Below are 13936 nucleotides of genomic sequence, written 5' to 3'. Positions count from 1 at the left end.
AATCTAATTTTCAGCTGTTATATCAAAGGGACACACCTTAGTTTCAACTCGTGAAAATTAACACTAAGTTTAGTTAAAGGGACAGACCCTAGTTTCAACCGGTGAAAATTAACACTCAGTTTAGTTAAAGAGACACACCCTAGTTTCAACCGGTGAAAGTTAACACTCAGTTTAGTTAAAGGGACAGACCCTAGTTTCAACCCATGAAAATTAACACTCAGTTTAGTTAAAGGGACAGAACCTAGTTGCAACTGGTGAAAATTAACACTAAGTTTAGTTAAAGGGACAGAACCTAGTTTCAACCCGTGAAAATTAACACTAAGTTTAGTTAAAGGGACAGACCCTAGTTTCAACCAGTGAAAATTAACACTACGTTTAGTTAATCTACAAACCTGTAACACATTGGAATAAATTTCAACTGAGTGAAACATGAGTCTGTGACTTTGAAATGGTGAAATACCCTCTAAAAATAGACTAAAACTTGACTCCATAACTGTTACTTCTCAGACGCACGTGTGTTTTTAAAAATATGAGAAATGCATTTTGTGATATTAAAAACACCAGGATGGCCAAAAACACTTCAAATGTACGGAAATGGATAATCTAAACCATAAAATCTAAGTAAAGTATGATTTCAGTTATCAAAAATGGCTATAATAGTAAATAATTTGCCTTAGTGTTTAAAAACTAGGGTATGTCCCTTAAAGTTTAGTTTTTTAAAAAAAGAGGAAATAACACATAGTGAGATTCAGGAGAATTACAGGTTCATATACCTTTTATAAAATAAAAAATAATAATTAAATTTGCTTTGTTTAATGACACCACTAGAGCACATTGATTTATTAATCATCGGCTATTGGATGTCAAATATTTGGTTATTTTGACATATAGTCTCAGAGACGAAACCCGCTACATTTTTCCATTCAGGTCAGAGTGTTTAATGTGCTCATTCAGAACTAGCTGTTGTAGCACACGCCTGTCCTGGGCACAGGTGCCAACCTCGGCCGGCTCCTCGGTACAGGACAGGAAGTTTTCCATTAGTAACAAGGGATCTTTTATATGCACCATCCCACAGACAGGATAGTAAATACCACGGCCTTTGATATACCAGTTGTGGTGCACTGGCTGAAAAGAGAAATAGCCCAATGGGCCCACCGACGGGATCAATCTCAGACCTGCCATGCATCAAGTGAGTGCTTTACCAATGGGCTATATCCCATCCCTACATTTTATATTTTCACACAATTGAGTGTTTGTAATGAAATAAACCTATTCTACTTATAAACTAATCATTAACTGGATTGCTTTTCTCTTGTTCAGTATAGTTTACAAAGGTTTACTATACAAACAGAAAGAATAAACTCGGAGATATAATAATAACTATCAACAGTATTATTAACCTCATCATCACAACAGGGACTTAAATCTACCAGGTGGCATTTTCATTTTCTTTTATGTGTGTGAGTGCCTGTGTATGTGTGTGTGTCCGTGTGTGTGTGTGTGTGTGTGTCTGTCTGTGTGTGTTCTGTGTGTGTGTGTGTGTGAGTGCCTGTGTATGTGTGTGTGTCCGTGTGTGTGTGTGTGTGTGTCTGTCTGTGTGTGTTCTGTGTGTGTGTGTCTGTCTGTGTGTGTGTCTGTCTATGTGTGTGTGTGTGTGTGTGTGTGTGTGTGTGTGTGTGTGTGTGTGTGTATGTGTGTGTGTGTGTGTCTGTGTGTGTTCTGTGTGTGTGTGTTCTGTGTGTGTGTGTCTGTTCTGTGTGTGTGTGTGTGTGTGTGTCTGTCTGTGTGTGTGTGTGTCTGTCTGTGTGTGTGTGTTGTGTGTGTGTATGTATGTGGGTGGGTGTCTGTATGTGTGTGTGTATGTGTCTGTCTGTGTGTGTGTGTGTGTGTGTGTGTCTGTGTATGTCTGTGTGCATGTCCATCCATCCATCTGTCCATCCATCCATCCACCCACCCACCCACCCACCCATCCATCCATCCATCCTCCAACCAGTCTTCTTCCCCCCCCCCATGGTACTCATCCAAGCACTAACCAAATACAACATCAGTGACTCAGACTATTTCAAACTGGTACAGCCATACCTAGGGAAGTGGACAACAGAACAGTTGACCGCCAATCCAACTGATATCTTATCTCCACACTTCCTTCTCTGTTTTCTACACAAGACAATTAATCCTACGAGATTGGACACATGTCAGAGAGAATCTGTTCTAAGGAGAAAATGCCATTCTTTCTATCAGTATCACAGCAATATCAAATAACATACATATTTGAAACAGTGTGTGATATTTGGGTATTTCACCATTTGCTTTGATTAAAGTCTTTAAGAAAAAGGAATGAATTTTCAAGAATTTTTAAAGGGACAGACCCTAGTTTTTAAACATTACAGCATATTTTTCACTATTAGAGCCATGTTTGATAATTGTTTTAGATTATCCATTTCCATACATCCGAAGTGTTTCTGCTCATCCTAGTGTTTTTAATACCATAAAATGCATTTAAAAAATGCACGTATCTCTGAGAAGTAAAGGTTACGGAGGTGAGATCTATTCTATTTTTAAAAGGATATTTCCCAGTTTTAACATCACAGACTCGTGTTTCACCCTATTGTATCTTTATCCAAATGTGTTCAAGTTTGTAGGTTAACCAAACTTAGTATCCATTTTCACAGGTTGAAACTAGGGTCTGCACCTTTAAAATACAGCTACCTGATGACTTATAACTGGTCATTTCGACACAGTCTACAGTCTGTCCCACGGGGAACGGCTTTTTTCATGCTATGGAATTTACTACAAGTTATTTATTTCTGAGCTTATTGTTTTCTAAATCGGACACAAAAATGGTATATTTATGTTATTTCCAAAACATTTTTACTTTTCTTCTTATGTCAAACAAAACTGAAATTATTTAGAAAAAAACATTTCTGTAGGAGGATGGTATGGACTATGCATGTAGATTGTGTGACATTCGACTAGAATCAACAGTTACAGATGAGTATGGACTATGCATGTAGATTGTGTGACATTCGACTAGAATCAACAGTTACAGATGAGTATGGACTATGCATGTAGATTGTGTGACATTCGACTAGAATCAACAGTTACAGATGAGTATGGACTATGCATGTAGATTGTGTGACATTCGACTAGAATCAACAGTTACAGATGAGTATGGACTATGCATGTAGATTGTGTGACATTCGACTAGAATCAACAGTTACAGATGAGTATGAAGCTGTGTAAAGTTTAAAGGAGTTGCGAGTGTCGGCTTCCATATGATACTGTTAATAATTCAGTTTACACAGCAGACATCGCTCTGGTAGTGACCTAATTTACACAGCAGATGAATGGTCATGTCGCAGAAGAAAAACATACTGGCTAAAGTCTGTTTGACAACAAATACGACCAAACACTCAAACTTTTTAAACTGGATATGTCATCGGTTATTTCAACATTTCAAAGAAAGGGAAAGTTTGTTTTGTTTAACTTTAACGACACCACTAGATCACATTGATTTATTAATCATCGGCTATTGGGTGTCAAACATTGAGTAATTCTGATGTATAGTCTTAGAGAGGAAACCCACTTCATTTTTCCATTAGTAGCAATGGATCTCTCATATGCACCATCCCACAAACAGGATAGCACATACCACAGCCTTTGATATACCAGTCGTGGTACATGGCTGGAACGAGAAATAACCCAACATGTCCACCGATGGGGATTGATCCCAGATCGACAATGCATCAGGCAAGTGCTTTACCACTGAACTATGTCCCACACCTCCTTCAAAGAGAGATAATCTCTCAAAGAGAGGAAATTTCTCAAAGAGAGGGAATCTCTCAAAAAGAGGGAATCTCTCAAAAAGAGGGAATTTCTCAGAGAGAATTTCTAAGAGAGGGAATTTCTCAAAAAGACGGAATCTCTCAAAGAGAGAATTTCTCAAAAAGAGGGAATCTCTCAAAGAGAGGGAATCTCTCAAAGAGACAGAATCTCTCAAAGAGAGAATTTCTAAAAAAGAGGGAATCTCTCAAAGAGAGGACATTTCTCAGAGAGAATTTCTCAAAGAGAGGGAATTTCTCAAAGAGATGGAATCTCTCAAAGAGAGGGAATTTCTCAGAGATAGAATCTCTCAAAGAGAGGGAATCTCTCAAAAAGAGGGAATCTCTCAAAGACAGGGAATTTGCTGCTGCCACATATGTTACTCCTATTGACAAAGCAGCAAGATGTCTTTCATATGCAATTTCCCATATACAGGACAGCACATTTCACAACTTTTGATATACCAGTCTTGGGAAACTGGTTTATATGGGGAAAACTGGTTTAGATGGGGAAAACCCCAATTAAAGAATGGGTCTACCAAGAGGGTTTAAAGAAACAAAGTAATCATCAAGTTTTGTCACTGTATGGTACAAAGTAATCATCAAGTTTTGTCACTATATGGTACAAAGAAATCATCAAGTTTTGTCACTATATGGTACAAAGTAATCATCAAGTTTTGTCACTGTATAGTACAAAGTAATCATCAAGTTTTGTCACTATATGGTACAAAGAAATCATCAAGTTTTGTCACTATATGGTACAAAGTAATCATCAAGTTTTGTCATTATATGGTACAAAGTAATCATCAAGTTTTGTTACTGTATGGTACAAAGTAATCATCACATTTTGTCACTATATGGTACAAAGTAATCATCAAGTTTTGTCACTATATGGTACAAAGTAATCATCAAGTTTTGTCATTATATGGTACAAAGTAATCATTAAGTTTTGTTACTGTATGGTACAAAGTAATCATCAAGTTTTGTCACTGTGGTTGAAATATGTGAGGTAAAAGCACATTAGTAAAGAAACACATTTTGTCACAATGGTCGAATTGTGATATGTATGAGGTAAAAGCACATTAGTAAAGAAACACATTTTGTCACAATGGTCGAATTGTGATATTTGTGAGGTAAAAGCACATTGGTAAAGAAACACATTTTGTCACAATGGTCGAATTGTGACATGTATGAGGTAAAAGCACATTAGTAAAGAAACACATTTTGTCACAATGGTCGAATTGTGATATGTATGAGGTAAAAGCACATTAGTAAAGAAACATATTTTGTCACAATGGTTGAATTGTGACATGAAAGCACAACAGTAAAGAAACACATTTTGTTACAATGGTCAAATTGTGACATGTGTGAGGCAAAAGCACATTAGTTGAGAAACACATTTTGTCACAATATTTGAATTGTAACATGTGTGAAGTAAAAGCACATTAGTAACGATACACATTTTGTCACCTTGAATAAGTAATAAACGAATTAAAAGAATATTAGTATTTAAAGAAATGGTAATCGTAATTCATTATGGCAGAAACAACAACATATTCAAAGTAAAAAACACATTAGTCAAAACACATGTTTTATCAAGATTGTTGCATAATGACAAGAAGTAAAGCATGTTAGTAAAGAAATACATTTTATTTTGCCATTGTGGTTGAATAAAGTATTATGTGAAGCAAAAGAACATTAATAAAGTAAAGTAAAAGCACATTAGTCAAGAAACATAACATATTTTGTCACTATTGTTGAATAATGACATGTAAAATAAAAGCACATTAGTCAAGAAACATAACATATTTTGTCACTATTGTTGAATAATGACATGTAAAATAAAAGCACATTAGTCAAGAAACATTACATATTTTGTCACTATTGTTGAATAATGACATGTAAAATAAAAGCACATTAGTAAAGAAACACATTTTGTCACTATGATAGAATAACAATGTGATATATGTATAAAAGCACATTAGTAAAGAAAAACCAACACATTAATGTCACCATTGTTGAATAATGACATGAGAGGTAAAAGCACATTAGTAAAGGAATGCATCACAATGTGTTACTATATGCTGGAATAGTCACATATGTAATGTAGTTTAAAACCCCAAAACTACAATGTCACTATATAATAGAATGATGAGCTGAAACAAAGCTAAGTCAGGTGCTTTAGAGAGCCTACATTTATTAATACGTTGATAGATAAAAAGTATATATTTTTTTGTACTTCTGTAATCAGTATACATGTAGCATATGAAACACAAAATAAATGAGTTATATGGTGATACAGAATGCAAACCAACAATAAAGTCAACCAGGAATAACTGACCAGTTAGAATGTTTCTTTTAAAGATTTTAAAAGTTTTTTTTTTTCTATTACATTCTAAAAAACAAAAAAAAACAAGGGAAAATAGGTATGAAAAAAACATTTACTATGGACATTTTGTTATATGGCAAATTGATCACCACAACACCAAAATGACTGTTTTATGTCATCCTTCTTGGTAATAATTTAAAAAACAGAAGAAGTCCAGTTTTGTCATTTTTGTGCACTTTTTGGTGAGGTATGGATAATTTTGTAGATTTATTTTGCATTTTTCATGGGTTATCACTGGACATTTTTCAAAAATATTTTTTCTATTGCTATGTACAGTGCATTTTTTAACCTGTATTTTCTGGAAAAAAAGTGCGCATAATACATGGGATAATTCCAACTGTAAGAAACCAACTATGGGTGGGTGGTTGACTTTATTGGTGGGTTGTGTACTGTATGAGAAAATCATGCAAAAAATTGCTTACCAGGATCGGTGGAGGAAGTGGTGGAGGAGGTGGAGTCGAAAGAACAGCGGTAATCTGGGAAAATTGCAACAAGGTCAAAGGTGAAACATAGGGAAAAACAAAAACAAGACAAGGCAAGGTATTGCTGTTCAACAAAATTTAAATAGTGCACAAGTACATGCATGCATGAATAAAAGCATAAATATGCATGAATAACAGCATAAATATGCATGAATAACAGCATTAATATGCATGATTAATAGTTCTTAATTTGGTTACAATTTGGAATAACAAGAGCTCAGATCTTTGTAAATATTTTTAAGAACTCTCAATAATTTAAACACTAATTCAACATAGGAGGTACAATGTAGATAACATCTTGCCCCACCTTTAAAAAATTCTACCATAAAAACCATATCAATTACATTTCATTAAAAGTTTCCAAGGTGGTTTTTATTTTTTATTTTATTATTTATTAAGGTTAAAACGCCTTCCCCTTTAACAAAAACAAACAATCCCAGCTACTCACCCCCCCCCTAAAAAACCCAAAAACAAACCCCACCCAAAAACAATCCAATAACAAATAATTAAAAAACATTAAAAAAAATACCCTACAAAACAAAAAATAAAATAAAAATAAAATAAAACAAAACAAAACAAAATCCTACCATAAACCAACCTACATGTACATAACAAGATATCCAATAATAATTTTTTTAATTCATTCAGGTCAAAATGTAATGTTAAATAACTATATACGACTCCTCAAATACCTCCAAAATAAATTTATGTGGCAAGTACTTTTGTAAACAAATACCGTAGCTCAAGATATTAGGAATTGGGAAAACAGCTGAATTAAAGGAACTTATTTTTGTACAGTTAAAGCAGCAAACAGTGGAATCAACAAAAGGAAAACACACCTATCCAGGCCAAAACAGGATTTTACAAACAATACAACAAAGCAACTGGAAACGAGGGAGTTGCATGTTCAGGTGAAATAGCAGCAAAAATACAGGTAATCTAATGATGATCTCTGAAAGAACTTGAAATAAAATGTGATCGGTTAAACTCGGTGACCTAGCTTGCTGGCCTTGTTTATACTTGTAAATAAAACACACTGTTTATCTCGTGAATGTATTGTTTTGTGTTTTCTGGGTTATATTTGATGTCGGTAATACATTATGCATCTGTCAAGCAAACCCGAATATACCAAACATCACAGTCGTGAACTGAATAATAACTGCTTACTTATTGAATGGTATATAAACTGACCTTTAATGGCCTTTATACATTGTGCTTGAAAGATATTATATAAACTGACCTTTATACATGTACATTGTAATTCTGTACACCAATCTAAATTGCCCCCAATATTATCCCCTCCCCCGCCGTCCCGATCAATACAACTGAAATTTGTCGTAGGTGGCGATCGGGGGATATTTTATATGCAAATTCCCACAAACAGGAAAGCACATACATGTACCATGCCCTTTGACCAGTTGTGGTGCACTGGTTGGAATAAGAAAAAAATCCAGTCAGTTGAATGGATCCACTGAGGTGGTTCGATCCTGCGACACAAGCAACTCAAGCGAACATTCAACCGACTGACCTAAATCCTTCCCTCGGTGGGTGGTGGTGTGGGTCTGTGCAATTGTAGCTTGAGGATGAAAATGTTTGGTGTTTGTTTGCCTATTCTATATAAATAAAGATAAAAATAAGGCGTCAGCACCCCCCACCCCCACCCCCCCCATCCCTACTCCAGATATCATGCATTCCCTGCTGACACTCATGTATTTTAATTCAGAACTTATAAATTAAAAAATTTAAATGGCAAATAAAAAGTAAATGATTCAAGAAATAAATTCAAAATACTAGTACTATATTTTGCCACTGAAATATTTACATTTATCTTGTGTTTCAAACTTCAGAACTGTTTATCTCTTGTTGCTGTTTCTGATGTTATATGGAGTATGAAGTAAAAAGAAATTACAATGTGTACAAGCCATGCACATGATATGATGTACGATATGAGATGGTTTTTCATGTGCTGATGAAAAACTCAAGTTTACCACATTAAGTGAAAAAAACTCCACCCGCAAAACACAATGTGTGTACTGACAAAAAATCTGTGACATCAGCAACCTAATATTGTAAAACGTTTGCCCCTTGAAACTTGTGTACAGTATTTTTACCCCTTGTCATTACATCAAGCTAAGTTATTGGTTTTACATCCCCTTGAAACCTGTGTATTTTTACCCCTCGTCATTATATCAAGCTAAGTTATTGGTTTTACATCCCCTTGAAACCCGTGTATTTTTACCCCTCGTCATTATATCAAGCTAAGTTATTGGTTTTACATCCCCTTGAAACCCGTGTATTTTTACCCCTCGTCATTATATCAAGCTAAGTTATTGGTTTTACATCCCCTTGAAACCCGTGTATTTTTACCCCTCGTCATTATATCAAGCTAAGTTATTGGTTTTACATCCCCTTGAAACCCGTGTATTTTTACCCCTCGTCATTATATCAAGCTAAGTTATTGGTTTTACATCCCCTTGAAACCCGTGTATTTTTACCCCTCGTCATTATATCAAGCTAAGTTATTGGTTTTACATCCCCTTGAAACCCGTGTATTTTTACCCCTCGTCATTATATCAAGCTAAGTTATTGGTTTTACATCCCCTTGAAACCCGTGTATTTTTACCCCTCGTCATTATATCAAGCTAAGTTATTGGTTTTACATCCCTTGAAACCCGTGTATTTTTACCCCTCGTCATTATATCAAGCTAAGTTATTGGTTTTACATCCCCTTGAAACCCGTGTATTTTTACCCCTCGTCATTATATCAAGCTAAGTTATTGGTTTTACATGTATAGTATATAATTTTCAACTGTAAAAAGAAAAAACATTATTTTTTTCTTCTTGATGAGGGCAGTTTATCACAGAAATATCTTCATTTTTTAATCTGAAACACTTGGTCACACAAAAGTAGCAAAATCACACACAGTACACAAACCAACAATAAAGTCAACTACACATAGGTGGTTATAGTTGGAAGGTTTCCAATTTCTGTCACTAATTGCTAGTGTAGATGGTGTGATCAGATAAAGTGTAAAAGTATTTACACTAACTAACACATGGGGGTTCTAAGGAGCAATATTTTAGGTAATCAAAACTTGGTTTACATTATTTTTACCTAGGTAATAGATTGTTCGGTTTACATGAATTATATCTGCTTAATTAACCAAATCAATTACCTCAAACTTTCATTGATATTAGTTATTTTATGAAGTTGGCAACTTTTAATTTCAGAACTTACTAGTTCACAACATTAACCAATTGGCAGTTTGAATTAAGTTAAAGATGCGTAACCAACATGTGAACAAAACAACAGTTTGCATGAAATCTGTGCCATTTTATGTTCAGCTAGGGATAATTACTGACTTTCAAAAACCACCTAGTGGCTGTTAGTTGACTTTGTTGTTGAGTTATGTTCTGTAAGCAACACAACCACAAACAAACTAATGTTCCAACTAATGGGCTGATATTTTGTGGTGTTAATAACTGCAACACTATCAGCAGTATCAAGACCCATGGCAGCTTAGTATTTTAATTTTATTTTATGCCCCCACCCCCACCAACCTCACCCAACACCCATTCCAGGGCCGTAGCTAGGATTTTTTGTTTGGGGGGGATAACTGAGTAGTTAATAGTCTAAAACTCCTTAAACAGTTATGAAGAGAAATTTCTTTAAGTTTTTATAATTTTTTCTGGAAGTGGATGGGGGGACTGCTCCCCTTGCCCCCCCCCACTAGCTACGTCCCTGCATTCTCCCTATATAACTCAACCTAGAGTCTTCACAAGCCTATATACCATCCAAAAACATAAAAGAAAACCACTTCCAAATAAGGCATCTGAATTTGGTCAGTACAACATTCCATATCATTAAAATAGTTTCACAGTTTATAGCTACTGGTTCTCACAACAAAATTGTTTGAACACCATCTCCCCTTCCCAAAGTCTACATGTATAAACAGACAAAAACATTAATCAGTTAAATCAAATAAAAAGACCCAAAAAAAATATTATTCAATTAAATTTCATAAAATATCAGCCATTAGTATGGAACATAAACTAGATGGAGATAACTTACCTTCCACTGTGAGCTGGCATTCTGTAGTTACCTCTCCTGCACTATTGATGGCCTGACACCAGTAATGACCTTCGTCTTCTGGGAAGACCTCGGTCAGTTGAAGTTTGCACACATCACCGATCATACTAATTTGAAAATCCTAAAAAAACATAACATATATTTGATTTAATTTTCTTTCAATTAATTTATTTTAAAACAAACTAATTTGAAAATCCTGAAACAAACATAATATATATTTAATTTTTAAATATTCTTTCAATTAATTTATTATAAAACATTATATAACTAATTTGAAAAATACTTAAACTTTTGAAAATTTATTTTATCTAAAAAACAAGCATTTTGAGAGTACTACTAAAGCAATACATGTCCCTTCCCAACAAATTCCATATTTCCTAAGTTTAAGGGCTAGGAAAGTCAAACTTGGTCTGAAGCTATACATGATAAAGTTATACACAAAATATCAGCTCAATATCCCGAGGCACTGCAAAGAATAGTCTGGAAAACTATATGCGAGACAGACAGACAGACCGACAAGAGGACAGACAGACAGACAGACAGACAGACAGACAGAGATGAAACCCCTCCTGTTGGACCAGAATAGGATGAATAAAATCCAGACCTCTCAGTGAAAAAAATGGAGGGTAGTGATTAATTGCTCCCCTAACTTATATATGTGTGGAGTCTTTCTTTGTTTCTTTGTTTTGTTTAGGGGACGGGATGTAGCCCAGTGGTAAAGTGTTCGCTTGATGCGCGGTCGGTCTAGGATTGATCCCCGTCGGTGGACCCATTGGGATATTTCTCGTTCCAGTCAGTGCTCCACAACTGGTGTAACAAAGGCCGTGGTATGTATTATCCTGTCTGTGGGATGGTGCATATAAAAGATCCCTTGCTGCTATTCAAAAAGAGTAGCACATGAAGTGGTGACAGCAGGTTTCTTCTCTCAATATCTGTGTGGTCTTTAACCATATGTCTGATGCCATATAACCATAAATAAAATGTGCTGAGTGCATCAAAATAAAACATTTCCTTTTTAAGAAGACATTACCATATTGATGCCATATACATGTCACTTCACATGCTAAGGGCAGCTAAAATTTACTTTCCTTGAGCTAGTCTCAGGTGGGGTGAGGGGGAGCAGTAGTAATAAATGGTGAGGTCTGAAAATCAAAACACAGACCTAACAGAATTAAAGCTTGTTTTGTTTAACGACACCACTAGAGCACATTGATTAATTAATCATCGGCTATTGGATGTCAAACATTTGATAATTGTGACAAGTAGTATTCAGAAGAAACTTGCTACATTGTTCATTAGCAGCAAGGGATCTTTTAGAAGCATTTCCCCATAAACAGAACAGCACATACCATGGTCTTTGATAAATTAGACCTAATCAAAACAATAAACCATCAAATGATTAAAAAATATTAAAATTCTTTTCGACTTGTTTTCATGAACCAGAATCTATATCTAGGCGTGTCCTGTTCAGGATTCTGTCATGGCTATCTAACAATATTACAGTGGTAAAGCGTTCGCTTGATACGCCGTCAGTCTGGGATCGATCCCCGTCGGTGGGCCCATTGGGCTATTTTTTGTTCCAGCCAGTGCACCATGACTGGTCTATCAAAGGCCATGATGTGCTACCCTGTCTGTGGGATGGTGCATATAAAAGATCCCTTGCTACTAAAGAAACAATTAGCAGATTTTCTTTCTAAGACCTTATGTTGAAATTACCAAATGTTTGAGATCCAGTAGCCGATGATAAATAAAGCAATGTGCTCTAGTGGTGTTAAACAAAACAATTTTATAACTGTGGAGTGAGACCAACCTGGCTGTCAAGGACTTCCTCTCCATCTTTATACCATGTGATCTGAGGTCGGGGGTCACCGTGAACCTCACATTCCATGGTCACAGATTCACCATCACGACACCTTTGGTCAGACAGCGTTTGCAGGAATGTCGGCTTAATTTTGCTAAAAAATAAAAATATAAAAACTCAAATAAATCATTACCAATGGAGAAGAATTTATTTAAGAAGACTTTTTAAAATTTAAAGTATGGCTTAATTTTAAAATTTAAAGTATGGCTTAATTTTAAAATTTAAAGTATGGCTTAATTTTAAAATTTAAAGTATGGCTTAATTTTAAAATTTAAAGTATGGCTTAATTTTGCTAGTAAAACCATAACAATGTAATATATTAAATACATTTTCATCAACTGAGTACAATTTGTATAAGAAAGCAAAGGAGATTAGTTTTGGTAGAAAAACTAAAATATTCTTCCTTTTAAAAAATCTCTCCTCCCCATTAATAGAAAACTCCCAGAAAAATTCACTATATACCATAAATAATAACAGAAAATAGTAATTGCAATAGAGAGAAGAAATATATCTTAACTAAATGTTCATAACATTGTAAATAATAACTAAAAAATTAATAATAACAAAGATTTGTTTTAATATTTTGCAGCAGACCAGACTACCAATGGAATTAAATGCACAAACTTACGTTTCTGTCTCCATTTGTTTTACAGAAGCTGAAAATAGATTTTTAAAAACTGCTATAATGGTAAGTGATTCACAAAAAAGCAAACACAAACTGTAATACAAGGAAATGAGAAGAGCAATGCAACTTAGACAGGAGATGAAATACAGTGTGAGATTTGGGAAGTGTGATGACACATCATGTAATTTACTTTATATTCTCTCAGCTGTGACATACTGCTTGGAATATTAAATATATGAATAACCATAAAACTACTAACGACAGGGATGTTCCAGAAATAAGCAAGTAAGGAGAGAGACGGGGGAGGGGGACTAGGTAAAGAAGATTTAGAGGAAAAGGATTTAGGGGTGGGGATTCTGGGGAAAATAGATTCATAGACAGGTGCGAGGAGGACTAAAGGAAGGTGGATTTAGGGGTGGGGATTCTAGAGAAAGGTGATTCTGGGAGAGAGAGAGAGAGAGAGAGAGAGAGAGAGAGAGAGAGAGAGAGAGAGAGAGAGAGAGAGATAGAGAGATTGAGAGAGAGAGAGAGAGAGGAGAGAGAGAGAGAGAGAGAGAGAGAGGGGTCTAAGGGCAAAGGGATTTAGGGGTGGTTATTCTAGAGAAAGGTGATTCTGAGAGAGAGAGGGGAGGGAGACTAAGGGCAAAGGGATTTAGGGGTGGTTATTC

At 35.2% G+C, this 13936-nt stretch overlaps 1 protein-coding gene across 9 annotated transcripts in view; it reads right to left on the bottom strand.

Annotated features, from left to right (window-relative positions):
- LOC121387359 (myosin light chain kinase, smooth muscle-like) overlaps nt 1-13936 on the bottom strand; it is a 165584-nt gene that overhangs the window by 139155 nt on the left and 12493 nt on the right. For 8 of the 9 annotated variants that reach the window (XM_041518417.1, XM_041518416.1, XM_041518418.1 and 5 more), the window contains exons 9-12: nt 13272-13299; nt 12593-12737; nt 10765-10903; nt 6633-6686 (exon numbers count right to left, since the gene is read on the bottom strand). In XM_041518417.1, coding sequence (XP_041374351.1) covers nt 6633-6686; nt 10765-10903; nt 12593-12737; nt 13272-13299 — 366 coding nt within the window. The remainder of the gene's footprint in view (nt 1-6632; nt 6687-10764; nt 10904-12592; nt 12738-13271; nt 13300-13936) is intronic. The other variant, XM_041518420.1, reaches the window with a different exon arrangement.

The sequence above is a fragment of the Gigantopelta aegis genome, chromosome 13 (assembly GCF_016097555.1).
Source record: "Gigantopelta aegis isolate Gae_Host chromosome 13, Gae_host_genome, whole genome shotgun sequence".
In the NCBI taxonomy this organism is placed as follows: Eukaryota; Metazoa; Mollusca; class Gastropoda; order Neomphalida; family Peltospiridae; genus Gigantopelta; species Gigantopelta aegis.
The sequence above is the reverse complement of the archived record's forward strand: the minus strand, read 5'-3'. Positions and strand labels throughout refer to the sequence as shown.